General features: G+C 51.7%; 1 protein-coding gene across 1 annotated transcript in view; it reads right to left on the bottom strand.

Annotated features, from left to right (window-relative positions):
* The window catches only part of SUSD6 (sushi domain containing 6), a 38,100-nt gene extending 25,300 nt beyond the window's left edge, over positions 1-12,800 (bottom strand). Inside the window, exon 1 of the mRNA XM_008051240.2 lies at positions 12,597-12,800. Within this exon, the coding sequence (XP_008049431.1) occupies positions 12,597-12,717 (121 nt within the window). The 5' untranslated portion in view covers positions 12,718-12,800. The remainder of the gene's footprint in view (positions 1-12,596) is intronic.
* Between the last annotated feature and the right edge of the window lie 9,405 nt (positions 12,801-22,205).

The following is a 22,205-nucleotide window of genomic DNA, read 5'->3' as shown; positions in this document are numbered from 1 at the left end:
CAACTCAAAAAAAAAAAAAAAAAATACAAAGAGCAGACTGCTAGGCTGCACCTCAGATCTACTGAATGCTTCTCTGTGGGCACAGGGTGTGGAAACTTGATCTTAAAAGCACAGTAATGTTGGAGGAGCATCACCCCAGAGGACACTCTACATCTGATGAAGGAACCACATCCACCATCTCCTCCATATCTACATCTCTACATCTGATGAAGGAACTACATCTACCATCTCCTCCATATCCCAGAGTGAATCAAACAAGACCACACTCTCTTCCCAGGTCTCCCATGGCGTGAGTCCTACCTGCCCACCAGGCCGAGTGTAAGCGTCAGCCCTTTTAGAAGCCTCCTAGCAGGTGTCAGGGTTACTTCTCTTCTTCTTAACAGCATTCAGTCCCTGACTCACTCAGGGGAGCTGAGATATTCTGTTATCTTTTCCCCCAGTCATACTGCGAGGTCTTGACTTCCTGGTAGAGAACCCAGCACACTGAATGGTTTCTAACACTTACACGGTTGAGTCATTCTAAAGACAAAGGCACAGGAAGTCAGTGGTAAAAACAACAAAACCATCAAACAAACAAATCAAGGTATTATAAAAAGTGGTTCTGTTGTAATTCCAAGGTGGATCACTTGAGCCAGGAGGAGGCTAGGAGGTTGAGACCAGTCTGGGCAAAATAGCAAGAACCTCATCTCTACAAGAAATAACAATCAGGAAGTATTGTATTTGCACTAGGGGGACCTGGGCTGAACCCCAGCTCCATCCTTTACTGGCTATGTAGGTTCCCCGTGAGGCCAACAGTGTGGTATGCTACATAAAGTGCTTCACATCGTGCCACACTGGTCACTGTCACAGCAACTGTCCCTGTTATTTCTCTGATGTGAAATGTGATTCATGTAACGTATTACTCTTTAGAGCCAAGAAAGGGACAAACAGAAGCTGAAGCTGCAACTGTGAATGCATTCTGAAAGGGAAGGCCGCAGAGACTCCACTCCCAAGGTCCATGTGCAGCCATCACCCTGCCAGAAGCCCCCTCCTAGGCCTCTGCACGTCCACGGGGCAGGGACTGCGGAAGTGGGCAGGGACTGTGGAAGCACGCAGCTGCTGCTGGAACAGCACCAGGTGCCCCAGTGGTCTGCAAGGGCCGAGCTGTGGCAATGGGTGACAGAGGGCTTGCACCCCAGAGCCAAGCTGGTTTCACAGGCCAAGTGGGCACTTCAGAAGCCCCAAGGGGCATGGACCTGGGCACAGGGCAGTCTCCGCTTCTGGACACACTGGGATGCCTGTCATTAAAACATCTTCACACTGCTCCTCCAGTCCATGGAGAGGCAGACCCAGGCCCAGCAGTCTCAGGTTTTCTGAGGGACAGAAAGAGCCAGGCTCCTGTTATGCCAACAGGAAGGTGTTCCAAAGGAGGAAACCATGGGGGTCCTAAGAGGCTGGTGATTTCACTGAAGATGAATGAAGGCAACCTAAAGCTGCCCCTAGTCAGTGCTCATGCTGTCCAAGCAGGCTCTAGGGCCTGAGGGGCTCGGTGACAATGAACTGAGGCCGGGAGATCTTCCTTGGCCCCTGAGGCAGAGGCTGAAGAGACGGGCCAGGTAATGGCGGAGGTCGGCCAGTTGCTTGTCTCCAGCCAGGAGTCTACGGCCTGCCAAGACAAATACCACCTGGCTCCAGCAGGAATGAAGGCTGAAAACAGGTCATCCAACCAGAAGCACCGCAAACTCCCAGGGACAGCAAGACGTTCATAGCTGCCCTAGACAAAGTGAGCAGAAGACACAGGAGGAGACTGGGAGCCCTGGAAGATCTTTTATGATCGCCTAGTGCTGGAGGAGGGGTGGGGTGGGGGTAGGGATGAGGACAGAGTAAGGATGGAAGGAAAGGAAAATAGCTGTGCCAGGTCACAGAGGGGCATACTGAAGGAAGAAGAGGCTCTTGGCTATGGTAAGCCCCCTCCATCCTCAGCCCCCTCCACCCTCCCATGAGCAAGTTTCACACAAGGCAGTGGTGATGTTGCCCGGCAACCCCTAGTACCCTGGGAACTAGTACTGCCCAGGCAGCCAGCAAAGCTGGCAGGGCTGAAGCAACCTGGGGTGAAGGGTCACACATGGCCAAGGGCCACACATAGCCAGATGCCATGGCAGGCCTCTCTGGAGGCAGGCATGTGGGGTGGCACTGCACACACCAGAGGCTCCCGTGGAAGCCTTGGCTGTCTTCCCCAAGCCCCAAGCTCAGGCTAGTGTCACATCTGGCAAGCCAGTATTGGACCAGGCAAGGTGAGGGAAAGCAGAGTGCCCAGCCCTGGGGGCACTGTCAAGCAGAGTGCTGAAGCAGCCAGAGCACTTGCCTCAAAGGGCACCTTCCTATCAGAGCACAGGCTGAGGAAGTTAACATTGCAGGTTTCTGGAGCTCACTGTTGCTTAGAGGGCAGAACAAGAGGGTAAGGAAACCCAGCCTAGGGCTCACCAGGGCTGCCCCTCTCCAGACATTCTGCAAGGACCAGACCAGCCTGGAGAAGACAAAGACAGACCTGCCCACATCCTCCCTTAATCATTTAGACTTCTCCCAGTTTTAAAATGAGATGGTCAGGTGTGGTGCCTCACACCTGTTATCCCAGAGCTTTGGGAGGCTGAGACAGGAGGATCACTTGAAACCTGGAGTTTGAGACCAGCCTGGTCAACATAGTGAAATCCCCATCTCTACAAAAGATAACAACAAAAAAAATTAGCCAGGTGCATGTCTGTAATGCCAGCTGCTAAGGAGACTGAAGCAGAACTCCTGCTTGAGTCCAAGAGGTGGAGGCTGTAGTGAGCTATGATTGCATAGATGTACTCCAGCCTGGGCAATGGAGCAAGATGCTGTGTGTAAAAATAAATGCACAGATAAAATTTGGTTGGCCCACCTGTAGTATCCTGTTTCTGAACTACCTCTCACCCCCAGTGGGCTCAAGATCTCTCCACCCTCTGTCCCCGTTTTACTAAAATTTGTTCTGAAAAAGTCAGACAGGTTTGTTCAGACCAAGAATAAATTGTTGGTCCTGAAAGTGTAGTCTCCAGACCAGCAGCAACAACCGCAAAGAACCCAGTGGACTCACAAATGTGAAAGCCTCATCCTAGACTCTGGAGTGGGGCCCAGCTACCAAGTCCCCCGGGGATCCTGACGCTGGCTCAAACTTGAGCCTCACTAGTGCTAGTAACCCCCAAGGCCCAGCCTGCCGGTTCCCTCACAAGGACATGCCTCTTACCGCACACCTGACTGACCTTCAGAATCTTCAGCCTGGGAGTCCACATGGCTACCCTGGGGGGAGGGGATTCCTGATGCGGCACAGCCCCCTCCTGCTTCTGTGTGCATGAGAGCACAAGGCAAGGGTGGGACCCCTCTAAGTTTTGACCAGAGGTTGCAGAGCACAGGCTTGGGAAGGGCCACCCTCATGAAGTGAGCAAGACGGGCTCTCCGCACCAGCGCTGGTCTGGGCGACCAGACTTTGGAAAGGACACAGTGGACAATGGGCCTGGCCGGCATGAGACCCATCTGCCCAGACCCCGTTCTGCCAAACTGGGCTGCACAACGCCACCATGGGTGGGAGGTTCCTGAGCCCACTCCAGGGGCTTCCCATGGGGCAATGCTGTGGGGCTGCGACACGTCCCAGGACACGCCCCAGGGGAGAGTGGTTGCACAGACAAGTGTTGGGCAGGCCACTGGTGCAGAAGTCAGCCTCTCGGTGCTGCCCCTGCAGCCTAGTGGGACAAGATGAGGGGACCGGCAGACCCCTGCTTCCCTACTCCTGACCCAACTCTCTCCTCAGCCTTTCGTCACTCCAGCTCCCAGCAGGAGCTCTGGCTTCTCGGAGGAGATGCATGGCTGACCTCAAGTCACTCAAAACCTGCTCCAACAACATGACCAGGTGTCAGTGAAAAACATCACGTGATCCTCCCTCTCCCTCCTCACCTTCTTCGGTCACAGGAATGAGGCACCGCCACATTCACAAGTCCATGCTCTAGAATTAGATTCCATAGGTGAGGGCTTCTGACTCGAGATAGGAGCTCTGGCGAAAACCAGCTTAATCTTGTATACAAAGGGAGGCTGTTAAATGCCAGACTCCTGCCCGGAAGGATGGTGAACTGACCAGTTAGTGTTGATCAAGAGCTCTGAGCAATTCAATACAGAGATGCCAATGGAAAAAAATAGCATCATGATAATCCCTTCTATGGGAGTAGACTTTTATTGTTCACCCAGCACTCCTACATATATTAGCTCACTTAATCCTATTATTCACGTCTTGACTATTCCTACAAGGCTAGGGTCTGCACCAAGGCTGGGGACGGATTTTCTGAATGCCAGGGGTGGACCACTGCAGAGACCTGAAACTACCTCACAGCAAGGTGCTGAGAACAGCTGCACAGAGAAAGGGCTTCCTGCTGAAGGCCCTCCAGAGGACACCTCTCACTGGAAGCCACACCACTCTGCACCCAAGTGCATCAAACGGCAGTCCTCATCCCCCACTCCAGTCACCCAACCCTATCCAAGTGACAAGTCCCAGAGACATCTGCATGGCCAGATGTCAGCTGCCCTTCCATGACTCCTCCCCAGTCAACCAGGAACCCCTCACACCCTCCAGCCTCCCAGGGAACCAGCAATGTGAGGCAGCAGATGTGAGGCCATGAGGCAGCCCAGCACCCTGCCCTCTATCAGGACACGGTGGGGCCAGTAAGGCCTTCACATCATCCCCCTTGTTTACCCGCCCCTGATGATGAGAGCCTACCTCTCCCCACTTCTCAACACTGAGGGGACCCACACCAGATTCAAATCCTCCCCTAGGCTGTAGATGGCAAGGTGGTGACTCCAGGCCTCCTTTTTCCTACAGAAGAGCCGCCACCTGCACCCTGAGGTTCAAAGATGCCCCAGCAGGTTTCTTATGCCCTCTAGAGAAGACAGAGACCACAACTCAGCAGGAGGTCCTCAGGATGTGCTACCCACAGGGCCCTGGACTCAGTCCCGCTGTCCTCACATGGAAGACATGCCACGCTTCTACACCATCCTCCTGGTGACCTCCCTGGGATGTGCTGGTCGGGCCCACCTGGGGCAATGCCTGTCCTACAGCAGGAGCACCATATAGAACCAGAACGAGAACAAAGACCCAGGACCAAGAGGCGTGTGTGTGGGAGATCCCACAGCTCAGAGACTCGAAGGGCCACTGTACGAGGGGGACACAGAGCTATGCTGTCTACTGGAGTCCCAGCGGAGTTCATGGCCACTGCCAGCAACTATGCGTGGCCATGGCCACATGAGTTACCAAGGCACCAGTGGGGCTGCCCTGGCTCAAGACACCACTGGGTCCTCTGCAACCCACGAGACTACCCAGGAAGAGCAGAGAGCCAAGCTTTCCTCTCATTTGCCGCAAACCTCTCTGCACCTAGTCCAGTGCCTAGGACACACTGGCAGGCCAATCCACACACCCACATAGGCCTTGTTCAGCATGTGACAATTCCAGTGGCATTCTCTCGAGCCTCCCACCACAGCCAGGTCAGTAAGGCCACACATCAGAACCCAAGACAGGGATGACACACCCACAGGGCCTGCCTCCACCAAGGAGCTGTGCATGGGAAGAACTGAGTAGGCCCTTTGTAGTTCAGAAAGCTTCGCTTAACAAAGGACATGGCAGAATACTTTTATAACCCTGTTTGGACTTGGCCACAACTTCCTAAAGCACAATCTGTGCCCGCTCCCCCCACCCTCATTGAAATGCCTAAAATACTTTTGTGAAGTTAAAAAGAAAAAAACAAAAGGTTTGCAAAGAAGAAATCTTGAAGAGAATCTGTTTATCTTCCTGGCACCAGTTCCCAGAACTTTGAATGCTTAAACAACTGTACTTGAAAAGATGTGGCTTACTGGCAGAGCTAGTGAGTTAGGGACGCCAAACAAGGGGGTGAGTGCCGTCCTCTGTCCCGGGAATGCCAAGGAATCCAAGTAGGAGAAGGCTCCCATGAGAAGAGAGCTGACAAACACAGCTATGGAAGCAGGAGCCGGCAAGGCAACTATGGGCGAAGACAGGGCCCATGCTTCTCATTTCTTCATTCTAACATTGAGTTCTCCCAGATGTGTTTTGGAAAAATGTAACCTTTCAAACACACCATGGTGCTGATGAAATAAAGCACGGCTTTAAAGGAACAGAACTGACCAGATACGATGGCTCATGTATGTAATCCCAGTACTTCAGGAGGGCAAGAAGGGAGGATCGCTTGAGCCTAGGAGTTCAAGACCAGCCAGGGTGTCATGACAAGACCTTGTCTCTACATAATGAAATTAAAAAATTAGCCTGGTGACATACGCCTGTAGACTCAGCTACTCTGGAGGCTGAGGCAGGAGGATAACCTGGGCCCAAGAGGTACAGGCTGCAGTGAGCCACACTTCAGCCTGGGTGACAGAGGGACTGACTCAAAAAATAAAATAGAAATAAATAAATAAAAGAGCAGAACCCAGGCATTCTGAAACTTAGCATGTACAGTTTCAAAACTGACTGCAGAATTTACTAACAAGTGGCAGCCCTGAGAAACACCAGCTCTGGAACCCCAGTGAGACTGCCTCCCTCAAGAGGGTTCATGCCGCAACACCTCACCACCCCGCACTGGCACCCCCAAGGGGCACCACTGTTCTCTGCCACTGTCCTCATGTGTGGGAAACTGGCACGTGGCATTTGAGAACTCAGGGACTCAGGAATACCTCGTGAATACCAGGGACCCAATTCCACTCATCAGGCACTGAACTAAACCAAACAGAATCCCAGAGGTAGAAGAAACGAGGTGCGCCTCCCCCTGCCCCACCAGTCTGTCTGGACCTGCTTCGCGGTGGCGTCTAAAACTGTAAAGTGTGGAGTGGGCTCAGTTGGTTAGACTCTGATCCTCCAGCACGGGCCCAACTCTGTATGTCGGGCAGTCTTCCAAGTGCCACACACACACATACCCTTAAGAAGTGGGCACTGCTGCTATCCCCATCTTGGGAAATACAGACAGTGGGATCAGAAGATGACCCAAGGTGACATAGCAGAAAGGCATCCATACCTAGAAGCTGGCTCCTGAGCATGTGCTTTTAGGGAGAAACATGGCCTAAGAAGCATGGGATGTGGGGGCTGACGGGCCATGAGCCAAATCTACTGCAGTCGTGTTCGTGGCCTCAGTGGCCAGGAGAGCAGAAGGCGGGACTTGCTACTCTAAGGTGCACAGGACTTGCCCCACTCCGCCTGATAAGAGGCAGCCACGTGGAGAAATTCTAGGGACAATCCTTTTTTAAAAGCCCTCATTTTCCCCTCACCTTCCAGTGAATTCTGACTCTCATGCATGGAACTGGCGGAAGGAGACTGATGGCCAGGGTGCTCCTCATTCACATAGCTTCAAGAAAGGTCGCCTCTAAACACTATGGTTCCTCTGGGTCCCCAACCTACACCTGGGGCGGGCCAAGATCACCCCAGAAGCAGCCACAGTCTAGGCAGTCAGTCACAGTGGCACAGCCACCTGGAACACAGAAGTGCCCACGCCTGCCATGGGTGTGCACTCCCAATGACACACAGGAAAGGACTCTCTCGTGGGCTGGAGGTGATGGGAGGGACTTTCTGGAAACCTACCAGAACCACTGGAGACTCCAGGTGTCAACCCTAGCGTTATTAGCACCCTGTGACCCCCTCACACAGAGTCGGGCAGGTAAGAAGAATAGCCCCAAGCTGGCAAGTGAGGCAGGTCGGGCCACCCTTGCTCCACAGGTGGCATTTGTGTTTAATGAGGACTTTAACCCAGTCAAGACTCAGTTACGTATTCAGAAGCTCCAGGTTTCTTTTGTTAGAAAGTTGCTGTGCAAGGGTACCACCCTGTGCTGTCAGTATTCTAAACATGGCAAGACCCTCAGCTTGCAGAGGGTAATTTTTCAATGTCTCCTCCTGACATCAGGGTTCAGTCAGCCCTGTAATGACCCACCCAGACTCCCACTACAATCCCCAAGTCTTTTTATAGTCCCAGGTAATTACAGCATGTAGTAACTGCCCCACGTGTGTCAGTAGGGCCTGCAGCTGACAGGAAGGTGTTCCGAGGGTGTTTTGAGAGCTGCATCCTGATTTAGCAAACAATTTGCCAGGGTTCCTATTGTTCTCATCCAAGAATAGAACCACCTTGGCGAACCCTGTGCCTACACTGGAAGCTAACACTGTAGACAAGAACAGAAGCAAGCACAGAGGGAGACATGGCTGCAAAGGGAGGACACAGGCAGGACCTTTCTTCCACTGTCAGCACGACCCTGGAAAGGCCCGTTCGAGAGCTTCAACCAGGAAACACGAGAGTCCCCAGGAAGACCATGGCCAAGAGTCAGACACACGGGACCCAGAGCCCAGTCAGTCTGTTTTCAGACAGGTTATCTAACTTCGCCCTGCCTCAGTTTCCCTTCTGTAAAATGGTTACACAACTGCCTGGCCCACAAGCATTCTGAGAGCTTTGTGGGACAACATGGGGCCAATCTCCAACTTGTCCCTCAGCTCAGGGGACATAATCTCCGACTCCAGGTCTCTTCAGAGATGATGAGGTGAGCCTGGGCCACACACCATACCTCTCTGCCACAGCAATGCTACGGGCCAAAGCTACATCATCTCCCAGAGAACCTTGTTCTCAACATTTTTCATCTCAATGAAATCCAACTACCTGGTATGCTCATTCTGTCACATGGAATTACAGACAGCTGCTGTCCTGTTAGGCTAAAATCACGCTAGGTGACTGTGGTGCTCAACATAGCTAGCATGTCACAGTAGCATTTTAAGACAAAAAAAATCAGAAGCGAGGAAAACACCAAGTTTGTTTAACAAACATGGCCAGGAAAGAGAGAGTGTACAAGCGAAAGTATTTTACGAGTCAGCAAGCCAGGCGGGTTGAGATGCCATACATGCATGCATGAGGTCGAGATGCCACACGTGCACACGTGTGCTTTCTGGCAGCACAGGATTCCTCAAGAAGCACTCCCCCGCGTGGGCCAGCCTGGACACCTGCTCCGAAACCTCTTATCCCCAACCCAACAGTGACTCTGCCTGTCAATCCTGTGCTTGAATGACAGCAAAGACTGTCATCTACTTAGTCTCCTGAGTGGTGACTCCGCAGCAGGTCATGCACCAGCTTTGCTGCTGTTGTTATTTGGAAGTGTATCACACATGTTATGTGCCAAGTGCCCGCCCATCATTTTTATTAACCTACACACCACCAGCCTGCCATTCTTAGGATCACTGTTTTTGTTTTACAGAAGATACAGAGGTCACATGACTCAGCTGAGGTCATACAGCACACTTCTGAGGTCCCAGGTAAAGGGAGAGGATCCAAATTCCTCTCCAGCCCGAGAAGGGCGCTGGGCAGCATGGTACAGGTTTTATTTTTACTCCAGTCTTCCCACCACATGGTGTGACTGGGTGTGAAGAGTAAGACAGGCCTCCTCTTGCTGCTCCTAAAAGGGAACTTTCCAATAACTCTCCCCATTTAAGGGAATGCTCGAGGAGGGCTGGACGCCATGCCTCCCTCACACCTTCTGGGTAGCTCCAAATCTCAAGCTGCAGAGAAGAGAAGCCAGTGTGGAAGATGAACCCCAAGCGTGAGGTAACTACCCCAGAATCTCAAGGGTCTCTTAAAACGTGATTCTCTTCTATTAAACCTGAGCTCATGATCAGGACTAGGGAGTAGCTGTGGTGTTTATGACCTGAGACTATGCAAAGAAACTGCCCCCCAAGGGTGCCATTCACCCATGTCCAGAGGATTCTCAGAGGCCCACTGGAGCCACTGGGGAACAAGCTTGTTGCCTGCACAAGCGCCCATCTTACAATTGAAGCTGAAGCCTGGACAAGCACCGGTTTACAGTTGAGGCTGTAGAATGGACAAGCACCCATCTTATAGTCAAGGTTGTGAACTGCACAAGCATCCATTTTACAATGTCCCTGGAAAGGGTGTTCAGGGCAGCTATGGGAATGGGAAAGAGGCAAAGAGCCTTTCCCAACAGAATTACCTTCCCTTGGCCTTGGAGTGTCCAGCAAGCCTGGCTTCCTGGCAGGCACAGTCACACAGGTGTGCTTGTGGCTTCAGGCCAGGGGCTTCAGGCCAGAAGCCCCTCCAGAGGGAGGGTAGCACTGGCAGCAACCTGGCACACTGGCCCAGCGACGATGAAGCCCTTTCCCCTGCCTGCACCCTGTCCTGCCAGTACACGCATTTCATGGGGAACAGACGAGATGTGGGGCTGGGGGGCTGGGAGGGAGGAGTCTTTGCAGATGGGGGAGGGGAAAGAAAAGCAACAGAGCCAGCTCTGCCATCCTGTTCTGAGCTCACACTACAAATAGACACATTTTCCACATTAGCGAATAATAAACCCTTTATTCAGTCAGTCTGGAAGCTGATAACTGATTTCTGACCTTGAGTGGAGAGTTAAGAAGTTGTGGGTAGCCGGAAAATGGGCTAGGAGTGGGGATGGGTAGAGTAAACAAAAGGGGGTGAGGGTGAGCAGGACAGCTCCATGAAGATTTCAAGAGGCTGAAGATTTGGCCACAAGGGCAGATGTTCCTCCACCACCACCACCACCACCACCACTACCACATGACCGGGCAGCCATTCTGCTACTATTGTGTGATGGGCGGGACAGCTTCCCTAAGAACCCTAGAGGAGCAGGTCACAGCAAGGTGCCAGGACCCAGCCTACCGCTGGCTCTCGGACTCCAGGCAACAAGTGCACAGTTTCTGAAGCCTGACCTGGCTCTGACCAATCCTTCCTTCCTTCCTTCCCTCCTGTTCATTCATTCACACATACTTATTGAGTACTATTTGTTCCGGGCTGGGGAGAGTCTCTTCTGTAAAGAGCTAAATGTTTTAAAGCCTAAATGTTTTAGGTTTTGCAGGTCACACAGTCTTTGTCACAGCTATTCAACTCTGCCACAAAAGTAGCCACAGACAACATAATGAGAAAGAGTGCCCACAAAGCTTTGTCTATGCACACCAACGTTTGTGTTTCACTTTTGCATTTTTACATGCCAGGAAATACCATTCTTCTGATTTTTTCCAACCACTTGCAAATATGAATGATTAACCCGAGGGCCACACAAAAGCAGACAGCAGACAGGTCTTGGTCATCACTTGTCACCTTCTGCTCTAGGGCCATGTGGTGGAGACAGCCTCCCACTCTGGGTTCCCGTGACGACACTCCTAATGGCCTCCTCAGGGCTGGGGTGACCCCACAAATGGAGACCCAGCCCCCTCCTGTTACACGTTGGTGCAGCCTGGTCTTGTCTTCCTGGAAACTGTGATGCCCGCACAATAGGCTCCCGATCACCATGGCCCCAAGTGTCAGGACGGGGTAGAAGGAGAAACCCCAGTAAAGGAAATCTGTGTGTGTGGGTGGCAGAGAAGGTTGAGATGGAACCACCAAATCAGTCAAACAATCATCAAAGTGTTCCCCGCAACAATTCAGAAGGAGAAGATCAGAGAAGACTACACTGCTATCTGTGTGTGCTGAGGAGCAGGTGGAGGGGTGGGTAAAAGGAAGGGATGTTGCCATGCTACAGGGACTCTACAGCCATAACATCCCCCCAAAAAGTCCCTTCTAGACCTAGTTCTGAGACTCCCCATTGGGAAGCACCAGACTGAGGAACTGCCACATATACATCCCTAATGAAGTCTGGAAAGAACACCACTCTGGTGGGCTCAATGCTGACACCAAGGCTGCAGACACAGAGTCCTCCACCTGGAGGCCTCCTGAACATGCCCAGATGTGTCCTAGCTAAAGCAGACACTGGGTCTGGGGGACCACATGGAGACAGGCAAGAAGGGTCTTTGGGGCAGGGGTATAGACTTGGAAAGGTTCCGGGCTGCCTTCCAGTCCCACTAGGGTTCTCCAGTTCACCATCTTCAACCAGAATGTCTTGACAGCCATGACAATGCAAACCGAGGGAGCTCAACATGACCTTAAAGGTCATCCAGGTCAGTCCCTTAATTTGACAGGGGGAGGAACTAAGCCCCAGAGTGGTCAAGGGCTTGTTCAAGATCACAACATTTGTAGTATTGGTGACTAGGTCTTACTGTCACTAAATCACAATATCTCAACTACGTGCTCACTCTGAGAAAAAGCATAGAAAGAAATGAACAAAAAGAGCTACTTATCATTAAGTGCCTATTGTAGTATCTTGGTCACTATGCAGTTGAGGAAACTGAGGCTACCACAGTAAAGTGGCCTACTCGGGTCACAGAGCAAGCGACAGGCAGAGGCTCTGCACACAGGCGGTCTGGCTCCAAAGCCTGCACCTCCCTGACACAGTGTGCACTGAACCCAACATTTCTGTCCTGCCTGGCGCTGATTACTGAGAAGGGACAAGTGTACCCCAAGCAGGCTCCCACATGCCCACCAGGGTTGGAAGGCTCCTGAAGTGCCGGCTCCCTGCTGTATCCGACAGCACAAAGCACTCCGCCCACTGCTTCCCCTGCAGCCACCTGCTAGAAGGACAGCCTTCCCCAGAGGGCAGGCCCCATCCCGGGAGGGTAGGCCCATTCCCGTCTTTTGGAGAAACAACTGCACTGATTCTCCCCAACACAGGAGGCCAGGACCTACCGGAAGCAAGCCCGTCTCCAAGCAGGGAGCTGAGGATCACCAGCGGAAGAAATACTCCATGTCCCACGGAGGCCACTACCAGCGTGGAGGTGCTCTTTGGTGCTATCCTGCCATGGCACATCTTTTATTCGTCCAAGTTTTTTAAAAGAGAAACACTTTAAAATCCAGAAGTAAGAATCCTGAAGTTAGCCGGGGCAGATTCTCCTACAACAAACAAACAAAAAGCAAGGACATAAGTACAGTGGAAATGTCAGCCACTTTGGGTTAAGAGCAGGTACTCTGGTAAGAAGCCACGATCACATCAAAGTTCAACTGAATCCTCACTGCCAGGAGATGGGCTCCGAGTAGCTTCCTCCCCAGGACATGCGGCCTGCAGGCCCCAGGGGCTAGCACCACTCACAGGCCAGGGTCAAGTTCAGTCTCACCTGGGCTTCCACCAAGCTCAGCAGAGCCCCTGAGTGCTGTCCACTCTGCCCATGGAGAGGAACACTGCTCAACACAAAGCGTACCTGATCAGCCCAGCCGGGCCTCTGCCCCCAGGACTCAAAACAAGTTCAACTCACTAGGAGGAAAAAAGGAACAAGAACACATGTCTCAAGGAGCAACACACCCCCTGGGAAGGAATGTGGCAGTGGAGCCGCCAGAGGCCAGCCCAGCCCCATGGACTGGATGGGACAGGACAGGATGTGACAGTCATGTGTCTCAAAAATGGGCTCATGAATACGGCTCGGGATACGCTTATGCCCACACACTGCCAACCGTCCCCATCAAACAGAGGCGAAGGATGGGCCGCAATTGCTAATTAGTCTTGTGGTCCAATCCAGTTCAAAGATCTCAGAAGAGTAGGAGACAGTATCCTTTTGAAAAATCAGGGGCAAGCCAGGTTCGGTGGCTCAGCCTGTAATCCCGGCGCTTTGGGAGGCTGAGGTGAGTGGATTGCCTGAGCCCGCGGGTTCGAGACCCACCTGGGCAACGTGGCGAGACCTCATCTCTACAGTAAGTCAAAAATTAGCTGGGCATGGTAACGCGTGCCTGTAGTTCCAGCTACTTGGAAGGCTGAGGCAGAAGGATCACTGGAGCCCAGCAGGTTGAGGCTGCGGTGGCTGGGAGCAGCCACTGCACTCCAGTCTAGATGACAGGGTGAGACTCCAACTCAAAAAAAAAAAAGAAAGAAAAGTCAGGGGCCAAGACTTGAAGGATATGTTCACATGCCTCTAAGGGGGCAGCTAGGTTGGCGGCACATTATGATGTGGGCCTGTGACACTGAATGAACTCACTCGATTTCACTGACAGCTACTCATGTATTCATAACGAGTATTCCAAATACTAAGCTTCGTTTTTTAAATCCCTCACCTCCCACCCATTAATGAGGCTTTCCGTGTACAGATAAGAGAGCCTGCCACTCACAGCCCTAATAAAGGATGCCTGAGTTCACCAGCACAGGAATCAGACAGGACTTTAACCTGTGTGTGTGACTCAGGCCTGTGTCTCTCCTTCAGAAGCGACTAAGAACGGCAGCACAGGTGCCTCGGCCCAAAGGAAGGGGCACGTGAACAGAGCTGGCCATGGCTTTCAGCCACCTCCCCCTACTAACGGTGGCTACAGTAGGTCTCTGTCCCCAGTCTTTGCCCAGACTCCAACCTGAGCCTCTAGAGATGCAGGGAGGTTCAGGGAAAGGTCGAGGGGGAGTCCATGAGTGACCCCAAATACCATACAAAACCGTGTGTGTGCAGGATGTGTATGCACTTGTGTGGCTAAGAAAGGCGAGCCAGAATGCATAGATTCAGATCTGTTTCCTGTAGGATGATAACCTGGTGGCCAAGCCTAACCTTTCAGTCTCACTTTCCTCATCAGTAAAATGGAGACAGTAACCACACTGCCTTCATAGGACTGCTGCAAGGATCAGGAGAGACAAACAGTTGGCTCCTGGGGGTCCCTGTGAACGCTGGCTGCTGTCGCCACTGTTAGTAAGACCTGGGCTGTAGGGACTTCTGAACATACCACACACCACCAGCTCACTTGACAGATGCCAACCCAAAGTCTGAAGAGGTGAAAGGACACACCAGGGCCCTTGGCTGGCTAGTGACAGAGTAGGCAACTGGCCCTCTAGTGCTGGCATTTTAGACGCAGCCACACAGGTGACCTCCCAGAAAGTCATCATCCCTCCAGGCAACCACCAGTGGCTCATCACAAATGGCATCTGCATGTGCCACATCACAGCACGTGCACAACACATACTTAAGCAGGGAATGGACAAGGCACATCTGGCGGTGCTTAGGTGTTCCAAGCATGAGCAGAAGGAGTCAGAAGAGACTGCCTGGAGGAGGTGACATTACACCCTAAAGAATGTGCCTAGTAAAAAAAGAGAATGAATAGGAGGAGGCACCAAAACACAAGTGGGCCGGTGCACCAAGGGGAAACAGCACTCCCGGCAGAGGCTGCAAGCAGGTGCAAGCCAAGTGGCTTAAACTTTATGCTGAATATCATGTGGCGCTTACAAGGACTAGAAAGAGGGAAGTTACGAGTCCAAACTCCTTTAGGAAGCTCACTCTGGCAGGGAGTTGAGAGGACCACAGGGAGAGCAGGACGAGAGTTATGGGCCAAGTGCTGGAGGTTCTTTTCGATTTATTTATTTATTTATTTATTTATGTATGTATGTATGTATGTATGTATGTATGTATGTATGTATGTATGTATTTTTGAGTTGGAGTCTCACTCGATCGCCCAGACTGGAGTGCAGTGGCCGCTCCCGGCCACTGCAGCCTCACCTGCTGGGCTCCGGCGATCCTTCCGCCTCAGCCTTCCAAGTAGCTGGAATTACAGGCATGCGCTACCACGCCTGGCTGATTTTTTGATTTATTGTAGAGATGAGGTCTCGCTGCCCAGGCGGGTCTCGAACCCGCGGGCTCAGGCAATTCACTCACCTCAGCCTCCCAAAGGCGTGGGATTACAGGCTATTTTTTAATTTAATTTTATTTTTTATTCTTAGAGACAGGGTCTCCCTCTGTCGCCCAGGCTGGAGCGCAGTGATAGGATCACAGCTCACTGTAACCTTGAACTCCTGGGCTCAAGTAATGCTCCCGCCTCGGTCTCCCATGGAGCTGGGACTATAGGCACTCGCCACCATGTCCAGCTGTTTTTGTTTTGTTTGTTTTGTAGAGATGGGGAGGTGAGTTTCATTATGTTGTCAAGGCTGGTGTTGAACTCCTGGCCTCAAGCAATCCTACCACCACAGCCTCCCAAAGTGCTGTGATTACACACATGAGCCAACACGCCTGGCCAAGATTCTTAAATTTAGTATTTGATAATCAACGTAGAGCTCTTTGGAGGGCAACTTGATAATATCTGTCCCCAAAAGTGCACACATTCTCTGACCCATCAATTCAACTTCCAGAATCTGTCCTCAGAAATTATGTGTGCAATGACATATATGAAGGCTACTCACTGCATTATTTGTAATGACAAAAAATTGCAGTGACCCGAAAGGTCTTTAAAGGGGGACCAGTTAAATAAGTTCTCATTCACCCCATGTAACAAAATACCACACAGTGGTTCAAAAAGAACAGGACAGTTCAACCTGTGCTAGCATGGATGACTTCTTTTTTTTTAATAATATATATTCTTTATTTTAAAGTTGTGGGGTACAGTTAAGGTGAGTATGGGAAGAGAATCATTTGAGAGGGTGTGTGTATTTATAAGGGACATGTACACATTCCGGGTGCACTGAAAACCTCTCTGGAATTGCGCTCAAGGAAGTTGTACCTGGAGACGGCCCTCAGGAGGGGCTGAGGGGCCAACAGTCAGGGCAGGAGAACACTCCTCACTGCATACACACCCTCTAACCCGAGTGCTGCTTTGTATACACATCATGTGTTCAGATACAACACAGAGCTAGCAAAGCAGGGCCTTACTGCAGACTGTTTCCTCCCTCAACAAAGCTACTGGCAGGACAAACGCCTCAAGCACCTGACTGCTCCCCTGCCAGGTCCACAGTCCCTCTAAGGGCTGGCGTAAGGACCACCGCCTGGAGGAATTCCTCCTGATGCATTGCTCCATGCCTACTCAGACAGAGTCGCCCTATGACTATGCCTTGAACAGGTTCTGACACCTATTGGCTTCTCCATCCCTCCTCATGAGGCCATTCCTTGAAGGCAGGGACAGTGAGTGATTCAACTTGGAGTCTCCAGGAGCAGCACAGGGCCCAGCACCCATAGGGCAGCAGGTATTGGCCCAAGTCTCGACCACTGGGGAGGAGGATGCACGGAACTGAGGAGGAAGCATGGAGCTGAGGAGGGAGAATGGACACGCAGAGCTCCTGACTCGTTTTGTTTGGTCACAGACAGCTGTTTCCACCCTTGCCACTGAAGCATCGTGAAGCCCAAGACCTGGTCGAGTGCAGAACAGGTAGAAGGATGAAAACAGGACTTTGGAGAGAAAGAGTCAGAAGGGAGTCAGTGGGGTCGTCTATGTGCAAGGCGAGGCCAGGGGTCACTGCTTCAGAAACAACACAGAGGAAAGCCCCTAAGCCCGAGTATTGCCCAGAGTGGGGGTACCCAGCTACCAGGGAGAAAGGGTCACGCTGTAAAGCTGATCATTATAGAAATGATCAACTTTAAATAGAGGGTTATAAAAACAAAACCTGCCCTTGCATTGTGACTCTAGCACACCAAGTGAAAGGAAAAACATTTCAGAACAACCAAGATCAAAAACCCCTAAAGAAATGCTGAGGCTAAAACTCTGTTTAGACAAAAGGATCCGCTTCACACAAATATCCCTTCAGTATGTTAGCACCATGCCACCTAATTTTAAAAATGACCATTGAAGAAGAAGCTGGAATGAAGTCTCAGGTTCAAAGCCCACACTGGCCAGCCTGTATGCGGAGTGTCACTTCTAAGCCTAGGCCCTGGGACAGCCTGGCTGGCTGGGCCCGCCGCAGCCCCAGAACTCTTCATTACCTCCACTCCTCTCCTTCTGAAATTCCTCCTTCCTCCAAGGGCTAGTTACCCTCAAAAGACTAGGTGAGGAGAGCCGGCAAAGCCAGCATCACCCTGACCTCCAGCCCATGGTAGAAGGAGACCCTGAGCTAGACCATCAGCCCTGCCAGGGAAGGTGAGCCTCTTCCACCTTTTGCCCTGAACAACAAAATCTAGGTGACTGTGCCCTGCTGGGTGGGACTCATAGACACTCACTTCCTATCCAGAAGTCTCTCCAATGAGGAAAGCAGTCACGGCTCTGACCTTGGGGAAGCCACTGATCTCACCGCTGCTTCTGTATCCTCATCTGTAAAACAGAACTGCCACTTGCTTTGGCTGTCTCACTAGGCTTTGGTGAGGCTCAGAATGTACCAAGGACCAGGAAATGCTCTGTGGACCAGGAAGATCAGGGCTTCTGTTTCATCTTAGCTAGAAGCCATGATGGCGGAACACAGCCGAGACACAATAGTGTTGCTGGTGCTGAGAACCCATGGCACAAGCCTGAAGTTCACACACATGCCTGCCTGTGGCTGCTGTGGACACCCCCAGGTTGACCCAGAACCTGCTAGTAAGACTAAAGGTGCCCTGTCATCACCTACAAAATCATCCCAAGGCTGGGAGAGAGCAGCAGGTGTGGCCAGTCAGGCAACAGCCAGGGCCCTGGCTTCCTAGACAGTCCAGCACCTGGCTACCTTGGGGCCCACCCTGCCAAGAACACCATGGTCAGCAGAAGTGCAAGGTCATCTCTGGACCTACTGAGTCTCCTTTGTGGAGACAAGAGGCCAGTTTGACTCAGCTCCCAGTGGATAGAGTCAGCCTCAGCTCACTTGTAATGTTTAGAACAATTTTTTTCCTTTCTTTTCTTATTTTTTCCCTAGAGATTGAGGGTCTCACTCTGTTGCCCAGGCTGGAGTGCAGCAACATGATCAAAGCTCACTGCAACCTCAACTTACTGGGCTCAAGCTATCCTCCCACCTCAGCCTCCTGAGCAGTCAGGACTATAGGTTTGCGCCAATGCAACTGGCTTATTTTTTTTGTATTTTTTGTAGAGATGGGGACTCACTATATTACCCAAGCTGGTCTCAAACTCCTGGCCTCAAGTGATCTTCCTGCTTCAGCCTCCCAAAGTGCCAAAACTACAGGTGTGTGCCACGGTGCTAGACACGTTATTCCCTAAATCACAGTTCCTCTGCCAATCAGTTAGGAGGGCTGGGAAGATAAAAGCAACATAAATCTTTGTCTTGCCCCGAATAACCTAGAACGGGGATGGTGCTAGGGGTAGTGAGAGTCTGAAATGAGCGAGCTTATTCCTTTGTTTAACCATCCTCACCAACTCTGACGCTGCCCATGATGGGAGAGGACAAAGGACAGCTCTAGAAGTGTGAGCAGGATTTAACCAGCTAATTCCATTTCAGGGTGGAGTGGTAAGAAGACCTAACACTCCAGAGTCCAAAGTTTCCCAGAAGGGTGTGATAAGAGAAGCAACTAACTTGGCCAGAGCGCCAAGGCCTTCCCTTCCTGCCATTGGCTCCCCACTCCTCTCCCACTCACCTGAAGAGATACCTCAATACCTACAGATCTCAAAGTCTCCTACTCTGCTTCCATGAAATGCTGTTCTGATGCCTTGTCCCCTCCCCGTGCACTGGCAGTCCTCTACCCCTGCCCCTTTCCTCTGTGCCACCAACACTCCAGTGCCTCAACAGCCACAAACTCTTCTACGGGACTCGGAAGGGCCTTGAAGGCCAGAATGTGACCTCACCCACTTCCACTCCAGCTTCAACTCCTAGTCCAGAGGGCAGGACTCTTGCTCAAGTGTCGCCCCCTCCAAACCCTCCAAGATGCCCAAGCCCCCGTAGTGCCAGAGGTGGCTCTGAATCACTGTGACACTCCCTGTGCCCTGTCTTCTCCCCAAGAACTTCTGACCATGCCCTCTGGGGATCCTGCCTCCCACTCTTTGTCCCTAAGTGAAACAGCAGGAGCCCCAGACACACCGTGACCCCCCTGTGTCTCCCCAGAGTCCAAGGAGGTAGCAGGTCTAGCTCCCAACAGCAGTTTGGCCTCCTCAGGCTGGGCAGGCATCCTGTTCCCAGGGGTGTGGGAGATCCGCAAAGGCCCTGCAGTTCTGAGAAATCTAGAAAGTCTTCTAGAGAACAGGAGGGGCCAAAAGCATTTCCTCTAAAAGCAAGTCAACAGAATCCCTGACTGCTAGGAAGAAGTGTCAAAGTATTGCCATTGTTCTGCTGGGCAGCCCTTCCCCTCTGTCTTGCGGGCCACCCGTCCCTCTCTCCAGAACTCCTGCAACGCCAGGGGCCAGTGTGACCCATCCACCAGCACGTGTGCATCCACAGTGCTCCTAAAGTGCTTTCCTAAAAATAACAAGCATCTAACAACCCAGCCTCCACACCCAGGAGAGAGGATGCCAGGAGGAGGGCAGAGTTGAGAAAACCAGGAAGGGCAGCAGAAAGGGGAAGGGGTCGCCTGCTATACACTCCTGGCCGGAGCAGGACTCTCTCCAGGCCTAGCAGCCACATGATAGACAGGAACCTTGGACAGGCACTCTGCGATCACGCCTGTTTTCTTGCCTGTAAAGTGAGCTCGATCAGACATGCCTCGGGTGCAAAAAGCCTACAGGTGGTATAAACTGGGTGGTCTATAAACCAGACACTTGACACCCACCTTACCAGGTGCTGTGAGGGGAAGCAAGGTAAATGGGAGACACAGGTGGTACCTGATCACAGGCCTTCATATCTGCATGGTTCAGCCCCTCCTGTCCTGACAGCCTGCATCTGACTTGGAGAGACTCCCAAAAGGGACCATTTCAGCTGGTTTGGAAACACATCTCCTGACACAAGACTCAAAACACAGTGTGAGTTTACACAAACGAATAGTCAAAAGGTTAAGCAGGTTCTTTCCCACCAAATTCTAAAAATATGTTTTAAGGCACTTAGTACTACCCAGCTCCCAAATTAAAAAACTGTTTATGACTATATTAAAATAATATTATAGTCTGGGCAACATAGCAAGAACCCCATCTCAAAAAAAAAATTAGCCAGGCATAGTGGCACACCTATAGTCCCAGCTACTCAGGACGCTAAGGTTGGAGGATCTCTGAGCTCAGGAGTTGGAGGCTGCAGTGAGCTATGATCAAGCCACTGCACTCTAGCCTGAGCAACAGAGTGAGACTCTGTCTCAAAAAAATAAAATTAAGATCAATAAATTAAAATAATGCCAGTGTCTGGGGGGCCTAGAAACACACTCTCTCTCTCTCTCTCTCTCTCTCTCTCTCTCTCTCTCTCTCTCTCTCTCTCTCTCTCATAAAAAGGCGGTATTAGCCCTGTTTTACAGAGCAATGGAATCTACAGTATCTGGAAGCCTTTCCTCATTTCCCCACTGAAAACGGCCCCTTGCCCTTTTGTTCTCCAACTGAAAGGTGGAACTTAGTCCCCACCTTCTTTCTGGGAAAACGTCTCCTGCCTTCAGGCACAGGCACAGGAGGCTGCCTGACCTCAAAAGGACAGCCAAGTCTATCCCTCCCAAAGCCCGGGCCATCACTTAGCTCCTGTGCACTACATTCAAGACATGGAACGCATTCCCGAGAGAACACCAAGTCTGCTGCTCTCTGTGTTCCAAAGTGCTCAGCAAATTCTTGTTGAAAGAAGGGAAAAAGAGACACCCAGATGATGTGACTTGTACAGAGAATACAAAATGGCAGGGTAACAGCAGATACAAAGCAGGAGGGAGGAGGATATATCAATCCTGAAGTCCGGACACTTGGCAGAGTAGCCCTGTAACTGGCCCTGGGACCCAGGGGACATCTCTCTTGGGTCACTGCATCCCTCTGCTTGGTTTTCATCTGGGCAGGGTAGAACAGGCTTTGGTGCCCACTTTGCAAACTTAGTCCAGAAAGCTGACAGGCTCAGCCTGAGCTCACAAAGCTCTGTGTCTCCTGTGACACACCTCCATCAGCAGTCACTGGCTGTCTTCTGCACAAGGTATGGGTGGTCACAAAGATAGGTGGGCCCAGCCCTGACGCTCAAGGAACTCAAAGCCTACTGAGAGGAACTGCATGTTTATCTATACAGCACTGTCAACCAGTCACTAGGGCCCAAAAGCAGGTTTTAAAAAGTGCTCTGAGAACAGGAGACAGGAACCAAGGCTCCTGATGGAGTGGAGTGGTGGGTGGTGGAAAGAGGAAGCTTGCACTGGGCCTGATCCCACATACCAGGGGCTCCTGGGACAGTGCCTGCATGCACAGTGTGACTGACAGAGAAAGGGAGAAACGGATGAACAGCTGCCAAAGGATGACAGAGAGGAGGAAGAGATGTCCACTGCATCTCTTAGACCACTGGGCTCTGCCATCAGAAACAGGAAGTATCTGTCTATACACCTTTACTGCAGGGAGGCTCAGGAGTTAAATCTCGGTGGTCAGAGCACTCACAGCTGCACAGGAAACCGCCTCCAGGTCAGAAACAGCAGCCAAGAACCAGCTAGGCGGTGTTTCCTTCCCACCATCTCTGGCCTCCCAAGGCTGAGCGGGAAGGATAAACAGGTCTGTGTCGCTTCCGGGTTCTCAGGTCTTTCACACTCCCAAGCAGTCTGGGAAGGCTGCCTATTTAAAAATAAACTTTAACAACTC

This window comes from Carlito syrichta, unplaced genomic scaffold, assembly GCF_000164805.1.
Source record: "Carlito syrichta isolate Samal-C Ts95f unplaced genomic scaffold, Tarsius_syrichta-2.0.1 Scaffold169173, whole genome shotgun sequence".
NCBI lineage: Eukaryota > Metazoa > Chordata > Mammalia > Primates > Tarsiidae > Carlito > Carlito syrichta.
This window is presented reverse-complemented; position numbering and strand designations above follow the sequence as displayed.